This window comes from Meriones unguiculatus, assembly GCF_030254825.1.
Source record: "Meriones unguiculatus strain TT.TT164.6M chromosome 13 unlocalized genomic scaffold, Bangor_MerUng_6.1 Chr13_unordered_Scaffold_40, whole genome shotgun sequence".
Taxonomy (NCBI): Eukaryota; Metazoa; Chordata; class Mammalia; order Rodentia; family Muridae; genus Meriones; species Meriones unguiculatus.
Genome location: NW_026843649.1, coordinates 525,746 through 540,634, shown reverse-complemented (window position 1 = coordinate 540,634; position 14,889 = coordinate 525,746). Strand labels below are relative to the sequence as shown.

Below are 14,889 nucleotides of genomic sequence, written 5' to 3'. Positions count from 1 at the left end.
CTTTATTGTATATTTAAAGAGTTAAATCCACAAGGGGAGGGCCCCTTGGTGAGTCCTGGGGTCATCCAATTAAATTTTAACATTGTGGGTTAGGCAAGGGAGTTTCTGTTGGAGGCTGTGTTGATCCACGTCACTGGGCTCAAGGTCTTTAACTGTTTTCCAAGACATTTGGTCTGGATTCCAAGGCCCTTCATTTATATCCCTTGACATGTGTTCTGGAGCTCAAGGTGATAAAGAAACAAAGACATGAGTGCTCTGTCCGTAATAAGGCAGGGCTTTGTAAGTGATATATTTTTGCAATTTAGGCACATTGGTTAAGGGAACAGCAAGTTTCACCACTTAACTGACAATTAGGAAAATGTTTCAAGGGGTTGAGTGGGAGATGGCGTTGCAAGCTTGGGAATGTGTAGTTAGTTTAATCTTGCTAGTAAAATGGAAGAGCTGCTTAGAGAGGGCTGGGGCTCTGGAGGCTGCCTCCTTACACAATATGGGGTTGCATGTTCACAAAGTATTTGCAGCAGGGGCTTGATCATAGAAATGTCCTTGGTAGTGTGAAAACTCAGAGAGGCCTAGATTCTAGTATCTATTACAAGTTCTGACCTTGGCATTTAACATTCAGGTATAAGATTCCTTTGTAGTTAATTTTGTGGAGGTTGTAAATAACATGTGTTGAGTAGCACTTCATTATAAAGCTGTGATGTAAATGAGTAGAATTGTTGATGTAAGTGATTTGCCAATATTTAGGTGACAGAAAATCACACCACATAGAGTTTAGCAAAGGGCTAAGTAGATAAGTAATATGACAAGCAGGCCTGTTAGAGATTAGGATGCTAGAAAACACATATTTGCTCAAGTAAATATTCAACAAATTTGTCTCCAACCATAACCAAGAATTCAGCCCTGATTCATACCAACCATTGGCCCATCTCCATGTCAAAGCATCTAACAACTTGTTTAATTGCCATTACATACTCACAGCCAACATTAAATGCTACACCCTCTCCAGTGTTGTCTGTGTAGCATATGAATAGATTGTGCTACTAGGTGGGAGATAACTTTTCTTCGGAAATATTCTTCCTGGAGGTCCCTAGCAAGAACCCTAACATGGCCATCTAAGCCAAAAAGACATATTCTGAAAGTCCCACGCTTATGCAGTTGCAAGATTGTATCGATGAGCCTTTTTGCTGTTTCTCTATGATTCCTGGAACAGCACAATTATTTATTCAAGAAAACATTACTAATAGATTACTAAAAGCTTTAGCAAATAAGAGTAGAAGGAAAATAAAATTTTAGGAGAGGTAATAAATCAGATTCAGCATCAGGAATTGCTTTTGGAAAAACCAAACATAGGTAGTAAAACGACAAGAGTTTTAGGGCTTTCTAAAGAAAATGTTTAATCAGGATGTGTTAGGATAAATGCTCTGGATATTCCCACTGCGGTAAAACTACTATAACATCATTACCAAACACAGGTGTTTATGATGAGGCAAAAAGAAGATAGGCAAACATAGGAGGTCAGAGAGTTTTATATTGTACTATGAGTTTTGCGGATAGGCTAGCTCCAGCATCTTGTCTCTAAGGAAAGATTTTAAATCTTTAGCAAGACAAACAGGAGGAATTCCCCTCCGTGCTTAACTCTAGGGGGGTTGTAAATCTTTAGCCAACTTGGTTCAGAGAGCAATGACAGCCCCTGGCCTTCCACTCACTATTTAGTAGCAGTAAACTGCGTAAACACCACTAGTTTAAGGTTTTGTATTTGCTTTGATTAAAAGCTTTTAGGCCAAGATTTTTTGTAGACACTGCTTCTACCAGGTTATTCTTTCAGTTAAAATGTAAACTTTATATTGTTGGTAAAAAGTCTGAATGCTCTGGGAAATATGTCAACTTCAGGTGCTTCTTTATGTAATCACTATATAAGTGTTGGCTTGACTTTAGTAAAGTGAAGTGGATCCAAACCAACACTACGTGGTGTGGTCTCTGTCATTTCGCCTACCTATGTCTAACCTGATATCTGAACGCCTAATTCTCCCATGGGTGAGGGACTCCCGACTGGGTCAGCCTGGGGCAATTAAAGACTGGTGTACCATAAAGTTGCAGTTTTTTTTTTTCTTGAAAACCAAAAGCATAGCTCTGTCATATGTGGAAGACATCTAGTGAAAACCAATTGAACAGGGAAAGCCCTATTGTGTTGAGGGATGCCCTTATCAAATAAAGCTTTCTCCAAGAGCCTCATGTATGTAGAATCATTTAACTTCTTCTCAAAGTCCTCAAATATGCTTGGCAGTGCCAGTACAACCTGTGGCCTAGGCTTTGGGAGATTGCCCCCAGATTCTGAGGTATTTAAAATAAAGCAGTGGTTTTTTTGTTGTTGTTTTTGTTTTTCTAAAACCAGCAATAGGGTGATCTTCAGGGTCAGGGCATTTAAGGAGGGCTTGCCTCTGATTCTGAGAACCCAGCTCTGTGCAACACATGGAGATACCCTCATCAGTTCCAAAGTCACTGTGGTCTTGGTAAATCATGTTCTTGAGATCCTGTGTTCCCCTTGTGCAGTGTTGTTTTATTAGACTCCTCATGGTTTTATGCCATTGTATGAGTGTTTCTGATCAACTCAGATATTTCCCATCTCCTTCCATTTTTCCCCAGGTAGTGTGCAATATGCTATACTTCTTAAGAAGCTTACTTAGGATAAGACATAGCTTATGCCAAACTTTCCCATCCTAGCTTTTACATTTTCTGCCTTCTACTTTTCTGAAAATTTGAAACCTCTGAGACCTCTCACTTATACCATGTCACTGAGTAATGACCTGCTGTATTAGGAGAGTGGAGTACATAAATCATTCTAAGAATATGTTTGTTGTGTAAATCGCTCAAGTGGCTCAGTGGCTACACTTGAACTCTGTAATCTATATTGAAATTGTTTCATATATAACCTGGAACATAGTAGAGACTTAAAGAGGACTGCATGTATGGAGTACAAAATCAGTTTTAGGCTATCTTCTCTTATAGCATTAACTAGAACTAGATACATGGTACTATTAAAGAAAATTTTTTTAATTAACCATTTAATTGTGTGTGGCATACGTTCTTCCTGGTGGTGGATATTCTAGAATAGCTGCATCTTCATTCTTAGAAAAATATTTGAGACAAGTGTTGTTGGCTCAATTTACATTGATCACAATCTATTGTTCTCCATATGCATGGCTTTGCTTTCCTCTTGGTTAAAATTCCTAAATTCTCAAGTTAAAGGCTATAAACAACAGAGTTTTAAAAATTACTCATTTGAGAGATATAGTGATTTTTCTATTGTGTGTGCAGTAGGAAGACAGCTTGAAAAAAAATGAAGGTCAGGTTTCTGGAAGTTTTAAACCTTGTTTCCTTATTCAGTTGTTTTGTGATAAATGTTACAAGTTTACAAATAGGGTACAAAATGGTGTCAAGGAAGAAATGTGGATCAGACTTCAGCAATATTTAATTATCATCCTTTTACCTTTCCACTAACAGGAACCACAGTGATGTGACTTAAGGAACTCAATTCCATGGTTAAAAGGAGTTTCTGAGTTGCAGAGATGTCTCAAGTATACATGGTGTTAGATGTCTCAAGTGTACATGCTGTTATGCAGTCACGTAGTACAGATTTCATGTCTTGTGCTGAAATACATGTGGCAAGAACGAGACATAAAATTACTATTTCACATTGTTTTGTTTATGGGAATCAGTAGGACTGGGTTTACCTTCAATCATTAGGGGGCCATGAACTATAGCCCCATAGCCCACCTTTATGGTGACCTCCATTTACAGAGAGAGGTCTAGAGCATGGGGACTTTCTTTGAAAAAGAATCAGTTATATCTAGAAGGTAATTTGAACAGTGTAGGGGTCACTTTGAGTTATTTTGTGGGAGTGGTGATGTTTGTGTTTATTTAATTTCTGTGTGTTTACAATCATAGGTAACATTGGTCTACTTCACATTTTTTCTTGGTTGAGTTTCCTTAGGTATCTTGTTGAAATCTTGACTATATATTTGGGCTTATATTCTTGTCATTTTTTCTTAATTCTTTCACAAAATTGTGCACAGTTTTCATCATTGTCATTGTAAAGTAAGTACAGAAGTCATACTTTGTCTGTGTGTTTAATACATCTTCATAATCCTGCTGAGAATTCTGAATTTTTTTCACATGGTAAATTCAGTTGGCAGCATGCCATCATAAAATGGCATCCAAAGAGCATGCATGGACTGGACCTAGGCACCCTACACATATTTAGCTGATGGGCAGCTTTGTCTTCATGTCTGTCACCTAGCATTTGAAATGGGCACTATGTGTGACATGGACACAGTTGCCTGTTTATGAATCACTTTGCCCTAACTGGGCTGTGTTGTCTGGCCTCAGTGGAAGAAGATGTACTTATTTCGCATGCAACTTAACGTGATGAGTAGAGTTGTTATGGGGAGGCTTCCCTTGCCTGAGAAGAAGGGGAGGAGGAGTAGGCAAAGTGGGTGGGAGGATGATACCTAGAAAAGAGGACTACGAGCTGTAAGAAGAATATAAAGTGAAAAAATATATAAAGTAATAAGAAAATGGCTGGTTTCTGTGAAAGTGAGAGACTGTGTTGACTGACATTTTTATAGAAGGATAGTCAATTGAGGGTGGCAGTATCCCTAAGCCAGCAGCCTTGAGCTGGACAAGAATGCTAGCTGAGCATGAGACGATGAAGAAACGAGAGCAAGGCAGGAAAAAATATTTGCCATGGTTTTTGCCTAAGTTTTCTTGAAACTTGAATTTCTATCCTATGCTTCCAATATGATGGACTGTCATCTGACAGGACCAAACAAGTAAACCCATTCATCACCTGAGATGTTTGTGGTTAGGTGATTCAATCACAGCAGCACAGTAGTAAGTTAGGAGAAAAAAAAAAAGTTATATCAAAAGTGTCTTTGCTCCTGGAAAGACCTGAGAATGTTCTTTTTAGAGGAATGTGGAAAGTTTCAGGACTTGAGATGGCAAAAGTCCAAACCTTAATTGGCACTTCCTGTAGGACCTGGAAGTTTAGAATGTTGAGTGTACATACATAGGAAGGGGAGGTGATAGGATTTCAGTGGAAAATAGACTCCATGAATAATTAAGCTAGAGGTCATTTGTGTGGTAATTTGGCCTCAGATATTTCTTATCCTGCTCATGATCTAAAATAAGTAAGGGAGAACTAAAAATTCGGGACTGATTTCTTAGATGGTGATTTTTGTTTTCAAACCTGGCTTGGATGTTAGTAATTAGTCAAGGCTACATTTGAATTCTTTATTCTCATGTGTCAGCTTTCTGAGTACAAGTGCAAGGATGGAAGATGTACCCCCAATGTTTTCTGTTTTGTCAGCATATTTTGCCAATGTTAATATTAAAATGCTTAATAGAATGTATGTATGTATGTATTCTTTGAAGTTACATGCGTCTTTATGTCCTCATTTGTTACTATATGGCACATCATGCTGAAGGTCTGCCTTGTCAGAGAATTTTCTAGAGGTTCTAGATATTGCAACAACAATGAGATTTATTTCAAAAAAAACTTGTATGTGTGTAATATGACTATGTTTTCTTAGGCTGTGACATATATTATATGAAAACTTGATGACACTTTTGGGGGTTCATTTTGAACATTCTAATTTGATGGTCAAGGTCATGTTGCCAGTTTTCACTCTGCATTTTTCAGAGAATGTATAAATATTATTTTTTCTCTTTTATGTTTTACTTTCATTTTGTATCCCAGCTATAGCCCCCTCCCTTATCCCCTCTCAAGCCCACTGTCTCTCTCTGATTGTATTAATTTTTTTAAAGAAATTACTTTGTTTTTTCACTTCACATCCATCGGGTAATCCCTCCTTCCTCTGCTTTCAACCCACCCTCATTCTTCTTTCTCCACACCCAGAAAAAGGGAACCCTACTCTCCCTGTATCACCCAATTGCAGCATATCAAGTCACGTCAGGACTGAGCATATCCTCATTCACTAAGGCCAGGCAAGACACCCCTGACAGGGGGAGAGGATCTATAGCAGGCAATAGAGTTTATATTAGAAACAGTCCCCTTCAATTGCCATTCAACCACATGGACCAAGCCCTGAACAGTACAGATAAGTTCAAGAGGACTAGGTTTAGAACATACTCCTTAGTTGATGTCACATTTTCTGTAAGCCCCCGGCCCTGGATCTGGATTATTTGTCTCTGTTGGTCTTCTTGTGGCTTTCTATCCCCCCAGGTTCTCCCATCTTTCTCCTAGTACTTCCATAAGATAACAGAGATCTACCCCATGCTTAGTTGCAAATCCCAGCATCTGTCTCCATTGGCTGCTAGGTGGAGCCTCTGAGATAACAGGCATGTTTAGGCTCTTTTCTACAAGTACAGTAAAGCAACATTTACAGTTTTATTGGCTGGCTCTCTAGTGTAAGGTGGGTCTCAGGTTGGCCCAATTATTGGTTGGACTTTCCCTCAATCTTTATTCCCTCATTATCCCTAAACTTCTTGTAGGCAGAGTAATTTTTAGATCATGATTTTTGTGATTCAGTTGTTGTTCCCTCTCTCCACTAGTCCTGTCTGATAGGAGGTGGTCACTTCAGTTTCCATGTCTCTTTCCTCTGCCCCTCCATTAGGAGTCTCAGTGAGAGTCACACCCATATCCTCTCTGGAACCTTCCCTGTCAAATGACTCCAGCTTGTCAAAGAGATGCCCCTCTCAGTTTCCCTTCTTGTTCTCAGCCCTCTCACCTCCTACTACAATTCTTCCCACATCTGATGCCCACATTTGTTTCCCTCCCCATTTCAACTTCTGGCCAGTTCGCTCTCTTTATCTACTTCTTCTATCTGTTCTGTTTTCTATTATGAGTGACATTCTGGCAACCTCCCATGGACCCTTCTTGTTTCTTAGCTTCTTTGGGTATATGGATTGTATTAGGGTTATCCTGTACTATAGGTCTAATATCAGTTTACAAACTATGTGTTTCTATGTCTGGGTTAACTCTCTCAGGATGATCTTTTCTAGTTGAATCCATTTGCCTGCAATTTCCATGATTTCTTATTTTTAATACCTGGGTAGTATTCCATTGTGTAAATGTACTAGAAGCTCTTTATCCATTCCTTAGTTTCTGGCTGTTATGAATAAAACAGGTCTGAACATCGTAGAAAAAATGTCCTTGTTCTATAATGGGCCATCTTTTGGATATATTCCCTGGAGTGGTATAGCTGGGTATTGAGGTAGAACTCTTACCAGTTTTCTGAGAATGTACCAGATTGATTTCAGAGAAGTTGTACAAGTTTACACTCCCATGAGCAGTGGAGGAAAGTTCCCTTTTCTCCACATCCTCACCAGAATGTGTTGTTACTTGAGTTTTTTATCTTAGTCATTTGAGTGGTGTAAGATCGAATCTTAGAGTCATTTTGATTTCCATTTGTGTGATGTCCAAGGACTTCAATCATTTTAAGTGCTTCTATGGCTTTTGAGATTCCTCTCTTGTGGCTTCTCAGTTTAGCTCTGAACCCCATTTTTAAATTGGATTATTTGATTTGTTAGTGTTTAATATCCTAAGTTCTTTGTATATTTTTGATATTATCTTTCTGTCTGATGTAGGGTTGATGTAGATATTTTCCCAAACTGTTGACTGCTGTTTGAGTGATAGTGTCCTTTGACTTATAGAAGCTTTTCAGTTTCTTGAGATCCCATTTATGAATTGTTGATCTTAGATCCTGTGCTGTTCTTGTTCTATTATCTCCCGTGTTAATGAGTTCCAAATTTTTCTCCACCTTGTCTTCTAAATGATTTAGAGTTTCTGGTTTTATGTCAAGGTCTTTGATCCCCTTGGACTTGAGTTTCTGCAGAGTGATACAAAGGGTCTATTTTCATTTTTCTACATGCAGACATATAGTTGCACCACCACCATTTGTTGAAATGCTGTCTTTTTTCCCATTATATGATTTTATCTTTGTTGAAAGTAAAATTCCAGTAGGAGTGTGGGTTTATTTCTGTGTCCTTATTCCAATTTTATAGGATTGGTCTGCTATCAAGGGTATTTTATTTTTCCATATGAAGTTAATGTTTGCTCTTTCAAGGTCTGTAAAGAATTATGTTGGAATGTTTTTGGGAAATGGATTGAACCTGTAGACTGAAGTTTTTTAAAGAATGCTCTTTTACTATGTTAATCCTATATATCCATGATTTTGGGAGATCTTATCATCTTCTGATATGTTCAGTTTCTTTCTTTGAATACTTGAAATTCTAGTCTTAGAGGTCTTTCACTTGCTTGGTTAGAGTTACAACAAAATATTTTATACTGTTTGTGGCTACTGTTCAGGGTGTTGTTTCCCAAATTTCATTCTCAGCCCAATTTTTTCTTTCATTTGTATACAGAAGGGCTAGTGAAATTTTAGTTTATTGTATTCTCAGCCACTTTGTGGAAAGTGTATATCAACTGTAAGAATTCTCTGGTAGAATTTCTTGGGTCACCTATGTATGCTAGTAAGTCATCTTTGAATAGTGATACTTCTTCCTTTCTGCTTTGTATCTCCTTGATAACCTTCAGTTGTCTTATTGCTCTGGCTAGGAATTAAGAAATATATTTAAAAAGATATGGAGAGGGGAGGCATCCTTGTCCTGTACCTCATATGAGTGGAATTTCTTAAAGTTTCTCTTCAAATAATTTGATGTTGAATATCAGCTTGCATTTTACTGCCTTTATTATGTTAAGTATGTGCTTGATTCCTTGCATGCCTGATTTCTCCAAGTCTTTTAACAGGAAGGAATGTTGGATTTTTGCAAAGTCTTTTTCTCATCTAATGAGATTATCATGTGATTTTTGATACTTTCAGTTTGTTTATATGGTGGATTACATTGATGGAACCATGAATGTCAAACCATTCCTATATCCCTGAGATGAAGCCTATGGGTTCATCATGTATATCTTTGATGTGTTCTTGGATTTGGTTTTTGAGTATTTTTATTGAGTATATTTGTGTTACAGACAGCTATGAGCTCTTATGTGGGTGCTGGGAATTTACTCTGGGTCCTCTGGAAGAACAGTGTTCTTAATCACCGAGCCATACCTCCATCTCCCATGTTGCTTATTATTATCAACATTTACATTGCTAAAATTTTCATCTGTCCTTTGTAAGTGTTCAATGATATATTTCATTTTAGCAAGATCATACTAATGTTACAGTTTAAAATGAGGCACTTCAGGTTTCTAGACATATATACTGAACTGGAGAGAATGTATAACTCTTTGTAGAAACTTGAAGAAGATTTTTAAGTTCTTTCTTTTTTGTTTGATCAATTTTTGCAGAATATTCAGGGTCTTATTATGTACCTCTGAGTGTCCTGGAACTTATTGCATAGCATCCAGCTTTATGAGATAATCCTGACTCTGTCGCCTAATGATTTTGCAATTAAAGACATCAGAAAATACACCCAGCTTGTCCATTGTTATTAGAGTCAGGAATCGTTTATACTATTTCTCTTATGTGGGCCTACTACTGTTGATCTTTATACTTTCTCTCTTTCTTAATTGGCATTTCTCTTGAAAGTATATATCCTTATTAAAAGATACAGAAATTAGAGAGGTGAACCTCACTATACAGTTTCCTACTGAAAGGAGTTAGGTATTACATTAGAAATTTTGTGTCAGAAAACAAGCAGAAGAAACAACAGAATTTTGTGAAAATGTTGTAAATGAAGTATATGTTTCCAGTATTCTAAGTATCATGCTTTCTGTTGTACACATGTATGGATATTTCAGAGTACATTGACCTACAATGATGTGCATGTGAACTTCACTCGAGAAGAGCGGGCTTTGCTGAATCCTTCCCAGAGGAATCTCTACAAAGATGTGATGCTGGAGACCTACGGGAACCTCACTGCTATAGGTAGAGCAATTAATTTTCTTTACTTTTTCATATATGGGGAAAATATTCATTATTGGGACGCTATTGTAATTTCTTCTGGAGATGAAGGAGGTCAATGGTTCTTTGATTGAACCAATATCATGACCTAAATTTAGCCTTATTTCCAATAATAAATCATACATTTTCTTTTACTCTATTTTAGGTTATAATTGGGAAGGTCATAATGTTGAAGAGCATTGTCAAAGTTCTAGAAGACATGCAAGGTAATATTCATCTGTAAGCTGATGTGAATATGGTTCTGTGAAAATTTTAGTATGTCCTGGAAGACATATTAAAGACATATTTGAAAAAGAAAGAACAGTGTCAATGAACTGTTTTAAGTGTATTTATTGAGGATTACTAACTTGTTACTAAACCATGTACCTCCATGTTAGGTATTTGATGTGTGTTTGCAAGGCACTCCTCTAACAAAGAATACATGGAAATCATACCTTACACAAGATCAATGTTTAAATCATAGCCTTGTTAACACTGTAAGGTAGAATCTGCAATTTGTTTAATCTCCTATAATTTAGATATTGCCAAAGGTATTCACATTAAATAGGTGATGAAAGTATGTCCAAAACATTATACTAATAAACTAGTCCATAGTAAAGCTGGGATTACTCATGTACTTATAGTTATGTTGCTAAGTTTTGTGAGAAGTGCAGTTTTTTAGAGTCAAGAATGTTGTTGTGGAAAAACCATAATCCCTATAGCACATGTCTATGATGAACACAAATCAAATGTGTAAATGCAACATAAAACCATGTCATTTATTAATTTTCTTTTAATAGGTCTATCATATATCATACTGAATACAAGTCATATTAGTATAGGTTTATTGAAAGAAACAATGTACCACCCAGAACAAATAAAATATATAGTATTCCCCATTTTGAGTAGATGTTTAAAAGGTGATACCTATTATGCTTTATATGGGGTATTCAGAGATGCAAGCAGTACAAATAATGACACAAAGGCTTTTTTAATATTTTACAGCTTAGGCAATTTAGGCAGATTCTGAACCCTCTTTTTCCCTAACTCAAATGAACCTAGCACAGTGTCCCAATACATGTCCAGCTGTACCTCTTTGTTCAGGTTCATGTCCATCTGTTACCCTCAGTGTCCTGCTGGTGAATCGCCTGTCATTTGATTTCCTCTTCCCAGCAATCCTCTCTCACTCAGAAGCTCTGGTCTCCATTTTGTCCCCTGCTATCAGTTGTCAGCTCTTTATTATTTACAATAGATAAGTAAGGATGGACAAATGTCTACAAAATATAGGACAGGTAATGGGCCATAAAAAGAGCAATTCTGCAATCTGGTCAGCACTTAGCTCTCTGCTGGCTCAGCAATCAGCATTCACACACATTGACACACTTTCACACAATATACACAAACATCAATTCAACTTCATTAGGAATTCGCACAAAATCACACATCAGAAAATGTAGTTTTAGGAATATAAAAATTCTTCTGTTTGTCACAGTTATCTTTGCCAACTTACCATGGAGCACAGTATAGGGAAATTTATTAATCCAGCCATTGTGATAAAGCTCTGAGGTCTTGCAATTTTCTACAAATCTGTGGTAAAATATCTTATAGAAAAAAGTATGATATAAAGATGAGCCAGGTGAAAATTTTTACTATCACAGGTATTTTCAAATATGCAAAACAATCCCTAGAGAAGGAGAACACCAAGAACGTAAAAATAATGATGAAAACTCAAGATGTAATTCCTATTTACCTTTAAACCAAATTGTAAAATTATATGACATGGACAATTAGATTCATCAGTGTAATGAATGTCATAAAGCTTTCATATGTGCCAATTATCTTTGCAGGTATGAAAACAGTCATAGTGGACATAAACCCCCTGAAGATACTCAATATGACAAAGTCTTTACACATCCCAGGAATGTCCACATATATGAAAGTATGCATACTGGTAAGGATCGCTATGAATCAAAACAATATGGTAACACTTTTGCAAATAACAGTCATCTGCTAAGTCATAAAAGGACACATATAGGAGAGAAACCCCATGAATGTAATCAATGTGGAAAAACCTTTGCAAGTAATAGTTATCTCCTAAGACACAGAAGAACTCACAGTGGAGAGAAACCTATGAATGTAACCAGTGTGGTAAAGCCTTTGCACAGAGGAATAATCTCCTATCACATAAAAGAACTCACACTGGAGGAAAACCCTATGAATGTAACCAGTGTGGTAACGCCTTTGCAAGTAATAGTCATCTCCTAAGACATAGAAGAACTCACAATGGAGAAAAACCTTATGAATGTAACCAGTGTGGTAAAGCCTTTGCACAGAGCAATAATCTCCTATTACATAACAGAACTCACACTGGAGAGAAACCCTATGAACGTAACCAGTGTGGTAAAGCCTTTACACATAATAGTGATCTCCTCGTACATAAAAGAACTCACACTGGAGAAAAACCCTATGCATGTAACCAGTGTGGTAAAGCCTTTGCGTACAAGAATGTTTTCTTAATACATAAAAGAACTCACACTGGAGAGAAAACTAATGAATGTAATAATGTGGTAAATCCTTTGCATGTAACAGTGATTTCCTAAGACCTAAAGGAACCCACAGTGGAAAGAAACCTTATAAATATAACCAACGTGGTAAAGCCGTTGCACTGAACAGTCATCTGGTAGTCCATAAAAGAACACATACTGGAGAGAAATCTTTTGAATGTACCCAACGTGATAATGTGTATGCATTTCAGAGTAATTTCTGAAAACATAACTTACCCTGGAGAAAAAAAAAACACTTTATTAATGTAATCAGTATGGCATCACCTTTGTACAACACAGCCATCTCCTAATTATAAAAAATGCATGTTGCAGGAAATATCTATGAATATAATCAATATCATAAAGTCTTTTCATGTAATATTCATCTTGAACAAGAACACCTCATGCAGTGAAACCCTATTAATGTAACCAGTGTGTCAAAGTCTTTGAATGCCATAATAATATCCATGTACATTGAAGAGTACACACTGGAGAGAAGACAATGCGATAAAGCCTTTCAATGTAATAGTAATCTCCTATGAGATAAAGAACACATACTGGGAAGAAGCCTCACGAATGTAACCAATGTGGTAAAACTTGCTCTTCACAATCATCTTCAAATTCATGAAAGAATTCATACTGGACAAAAAGACTGAGTGCATTTAACATGGTGAAGCTATTCTACATTTGTATACTCTTCATCATCATGAAAGAATTCCTACTCGAGAGAAATATTATAAATGTGTTAAAATATGAGGGCTTTGTACATATCTATATTCTTCATTATCATAAAAGTTTATACCGGAGAGAAATTCTGAGAATATAAGAAATATGGTAAGGCCTTTGTATTCTTCAGTATGCTGAATCCAAAATAGCTCAAACACTAGGTCAATGCAAATAACAAAAATTTATTGTCACCAGTAACTACTGAATGATTAGTAACATAACACTCTTGGGAACTGATCTCTGATAAATACCCAACCATTAAACCAGAAAGTTATAGAGGTTCTGAGCTTGAAAGTCATAATATATGTACTGTGTTACAACTAATTTTTTAATCAGTCATGATTTAGGGATATGGGATTTGTTTATGTCATTGAAGGTTTCACCTGATGTAAAATGTCACTCTAAAATTTAGTGGAGGCTGGTATCTAAAAAGCAATACACAGGAATTAATTTTTTTACCATGTTCCAACATACAAATTAATCTTTCATATTTTGCATGTCAAAGTCAACTTCAAGAGACAAACCTTACACATGTAATCAATGTGATAAAGCCTTTTCTTACTGCAGTTATCTTCACATACATAGAAGAACACATACTGAAGTAAGACCCTCTGGATAAGCAATGTGGTAAATCCTTTTCATGGAATTGTCTTTGAAATCAGAAGAAAAAGTCATCTTCTAGAGAAACCCTATGAATGCAATCAGTATGGTAAACTTTTGCACTTCATGGTACCGTTATAGAAGAGTAAAAGCTTTGGTGTGTGAGCAACTTCTTAAAGCCTTTGCATATCACAGTAGTCTTTGAGAACCTGAAATAACTCATTCTCAAGAAAATCTGTTAGGATAAAAGATTTGTTAGGGTTTTTGATCAACTAACTTGCATTCAATTACAGGAGATTATTTGGGAGGAAAATTCTAACAAGTATTCATGCATTATGACCTTCCATCCTTCTTTTGTTTCCAATTAAAAGTCGATATGGAAAAAAAGCCTAGGAATTTAAACCGTAAGGTAACCTTCTTAGATTTCTCAATTCTCTTCAATTACTTGAAATAAATCATCCAGTTATAAAATTTATGTGTGTGTATTAGTGCTATTTCTGTAACAAAACACAATGTCAACTTCCAAATGTGTTGGTTTTGCCTTACGGATCCAGTGGGATATGGGATCTCTGTGAAATGGGAATCGCAAGTGTCATACATGGTGGCTAAAGCAGGAAGCTCAGAGCTCACATCCTCAACCTGCAGCATGAAGCAGAGAGTGGCAATTACAGATGCTATGCAGTTGAAACTATCAATCCCACGCCAAGTAACATACTTCTTCAAGAGTGCTGCTTTTCCTAAACATTCACAAATGATTCCAACAATGAGGATTCATTTCTCTGACTTCAAAACTACATGTTTGATTTCTATTACATGAAGGACTTTATGAAGAAAAACTCTGTAGAAACGTGTAGATGCCTCAACACCTGAGTTCCAGGAATGAATGCCTACACAACACACTCATGAGTAAACATATTAGTTTAAGAATTTGCTTTACTTTCAGTATGTCTTTTTGAGTTTATGTTACTGTCCATTCTGGTTTCCATGTAGAACAGACCTTATGAACTTCTTGTAACAGGAATTATAGAACATTGTAAAAACCTGACCTAGGTTCTGGGAATGAACTTCACTGCCAATCCATGTCTCTAGTATTGTAAATATCTTAAATCATT

General features: G+C 36.6%; 1 protein-coding gene across 1 annotated transcript; it reads left to right on the top strand.

Annotated features, from left to right (window-relative positions):
* The first annotated feature begins 2,195 nt into the window (after positions 1-2,195).
* Positions 2,196-14,612, top strand: LOC132651107 (zinc finger protein 431-like). Its single transcript, XM_060376401.1, has 4 exons — positions 2,196-2,336; positions 9,767-9,893; positions 10,075-10,135; positions 11,756-14,612. Exons 1-4 carry the CDS (start codon positions 2,196-2,198, stop codon positions 12,171-12,173), a joined length of 747 nt encoding a protein of 248 aa, XP_060232384.1. The 3' UTR covers positions 12,174-14,612.
* The last annotated feature ends 277 nt before the right edge of the window (positions 14,613-14,889 follow it).